Source organism: Penaeus japonicus, unplaced genomic scaffold, assembly GCF_977035675.1.
Source record: "Penaeus japonicus unplaced genomic scaffold, GWHDUDI00000001_assembly GWHDUDI00000021, whole genome shotgun sequence".
NCBI lineage: Eukaryota > Metazoa > Arthropoda > Malacostraca > Decapoda > Penaeidae > Penaeus > Penaeus japonicus.
This window is the reverse complement of record NW_028234423.1, coordinates 8,413,162-8,415,502: the sequence shown is the minus strand read 5'-3', so window position 1 is coordinate 8,415,502 and position 2,341 is coordinate 8,413,162. Positions and strand designations below refer to the sequence as shown.

General features: G+C 40.2%; 1 protein-coding gene across 1 annotated transcript; it reads right to left on the bottom strand.

The window, feature by feature from the left end:
• Positions 1–321: 321 nt before the first annotated feature.
• LOC122264852 (techylectin-5A) lies at positions 322–1,578 on the bottom strand. The gene is made up of 2 exons (XM_043033928.2): positions 939–1,578; positions 322–748 (listed from the first exon to the last, which is right to left on the bottom strand). Exons 1-2 carry the CDS (start codon positions 1,538–1,540, stop codon positions 583–585), a joined length of 768 nt encoding a protein of 255 aa, XP_042889862.2. The 5' UTR covers positions 1,541–1,578; the 3' UTR covers positions 322–582.
• Between the last annotated feature and the right edge of the window lie 763 nt (positions 1,579–2,341).

Genomic DNA, 2,341 nt, shown 5'->3' with positions numbered 1-2,341 from the left:
AGCTGATGAGAGTAATTCTCAAGGCAATACACATGAAAAGAATTAAATAAATTTGCTAAACGTCTTTCTCTTCTTCCATGTGGGATTCTCCTCAAATGTCATTTTTTTCTATGATCTTCATTACCCTTATTATTCTTATCTTCTTTTTCAAGTTTTGCCTTTTTTTATTATTATTATTTTTGTAGCATGTCGTAGCAATTTACGTTATGTGAATCAGTCTAGTATCTGCAATGTACTTGTAAGTGGCTTTATAATATAAATACACTATGGCTTATATATCGTTTACAGTGTACTCGTTTGTAAGGAATGCAATAAAGAACGTTGAAATGTCTAATCAATTATACTATTAACTCTTGTGAAGCTAATTTACAAACATTAGTGATCATATGCATTTTTTTGTAAACATTCTGCTACAGTAAGGTGTTTAGTGCTTAATAAAGTCAATGAACTAAGATTTGAACAAATGAACACACCAATAAAACAAAAGCTAATCATTAATAAGTAACAGAAATGGGGCTTCTTTACAATTTCCTTTCGTTATCTTGAACCACACTTTTTTTTTTTTTTTCGTCGATGAGCCTGTTAGAATTTGGGCTTGATCTTCATGGTGACTGTCTTCAGGGAGTAGTAGTATCCATGCCATTTCTTCCAGTTGACTCCATCCGCATAAGACTTGTGCTCTCCCCAGAGATACAGGCCGTTGAGATTGCTCGAGTGGCATTTGCTGTACCACCAAGCGCCCTTGAACCTGGGAGAGATGAGATGATGATGTGAAGTATTTGTTCTGGATTTTTGGTTACTTATACAATGTAAAAATGGCATGAGCAAAAATACAAAAACGATGACAAAAGCAACGGTAATTATTATCATAACGACAACAACAATGAGAAAAACTAAAACTAAAACCATGATAAAATAATTACATGTAAAATACTTACTTTTCTGCGCAATTTTCATCAATGATGTCCTGGTCATGATCCTTGGTAGAGAACATAAATCCGTTGTGGATAGAGAGGGAGTCTTCGGCATTGCCACTGTAGGAGTTGACTTCGAGCTTGTACGATGCAGCCCCGTCGTGCACGTAGAAGAAGTCGTACTTAGCCCAGCGGGACTCGCCCTCGAAGTCGGCCAGGTCGAAGCGGATCTGGTTGAGGCTCTGACTAGTGAGTGCGTGGATGTGGTCGAGGCCGAGCCAGTAGTCCTTAGCGACGTTGCCGAAGCCGAGGACGTACTCGGTCCACGTTCGGAAGAAGTCTTCCTGGTTCTTGTAGTCGTCGCGTCGTTGAATGACCGTCCAGCCTCCGCCGTCGGTCGTCATGTCACACCACACGCGCACTGGCCGCTCGGGACAGCAGTCGTACGGGTAGATGACGTAGACGCCGTCGACGCTGCAGACGTGGCTCTGGTGCAGCTCGTGGCAATTCCGATAGCGACGGCTGAGTGGTGGGACGCTCGCCAGGACGGTCTCGTTACTCCAGAAGGCTTCGGCCGTCGCCATCACGTGCAGGACCAGCAGGCCCAGTTTGGCAGTTGTGGACATCGCGATGGGAGTCTGAGGAAGGAGGGCAGTGCATGGCCAGCCGTAGGCTGTGTCTAGTTCACGCCAAAATGAAAGTACAATGAACAATCTTACAAACATGTGTAATGTAGATAGTCGTTTGTAGACATATTGAACTATATTCATATTAAAACTCACATTCTCACTCTTTCACTCTCGTTCTCATCGTGTCTGTATGTATTCCTCATTTTTTCATTTACTCTTGTTCTCTCTCTATCACTCTCCAACTAAATCTTTCTCTGTCTCTCTTACTCTAACTTTTCCTCACCCAGTCTCTTTCTCACTCTCGTTCTTTTTCTGTACATATGTATATATATGTATATATAGAGATATATATTTGTATATATGTATGTATATTTATTATATATGTATATATATGTATGTATGTATAAATGTATCATATATATGTATATATATATGTTAGTATTTATACTAGTATATATGAATATATATATTATATATGTATATATATATACATATATATATGTATATCATTCCCTCACTTCCTGGCTTTCACTCACTCTTGCTCTCTCTCTCTCTCTCCCTCTCTACTGCAGAACTGCACTGACTAAGAGGCTCAAAGGTGATCAGCCGCAATAGTGAAGTTATGGGAAAGAATAGTGGAAGCTAAGCTGAGAGAAGAGGTGAATCTGTGTTTTTGGGAGGATTGAAAAAGCTAGAAGGAGTCGTGCGTTCTTGGATTTAGAGAAAGCTTATAACAGGGTGCTGAGAGCGTTGTGGTATATTATGAGGTACTGGTGAATGGCAGAGACATATGTGAAA

Bases quoted from the DNA above. Each gene is read 5' to 3' on its own strand.
- LOC122264852 (XM_043033928.2), bottom strand. From the start codon at position 1,540: ATGTCCACAACTGCCAAACTGGGCCTGCTGGTCCTGCACGTGATGGCG. The intron at 749-938 runs GTAAGTATTTTA...CATCTCTCCCAG, and splicing joins GATGAAAATTGCGCAGAAAA to GTTCAAGGGCGCTTGGTGGT.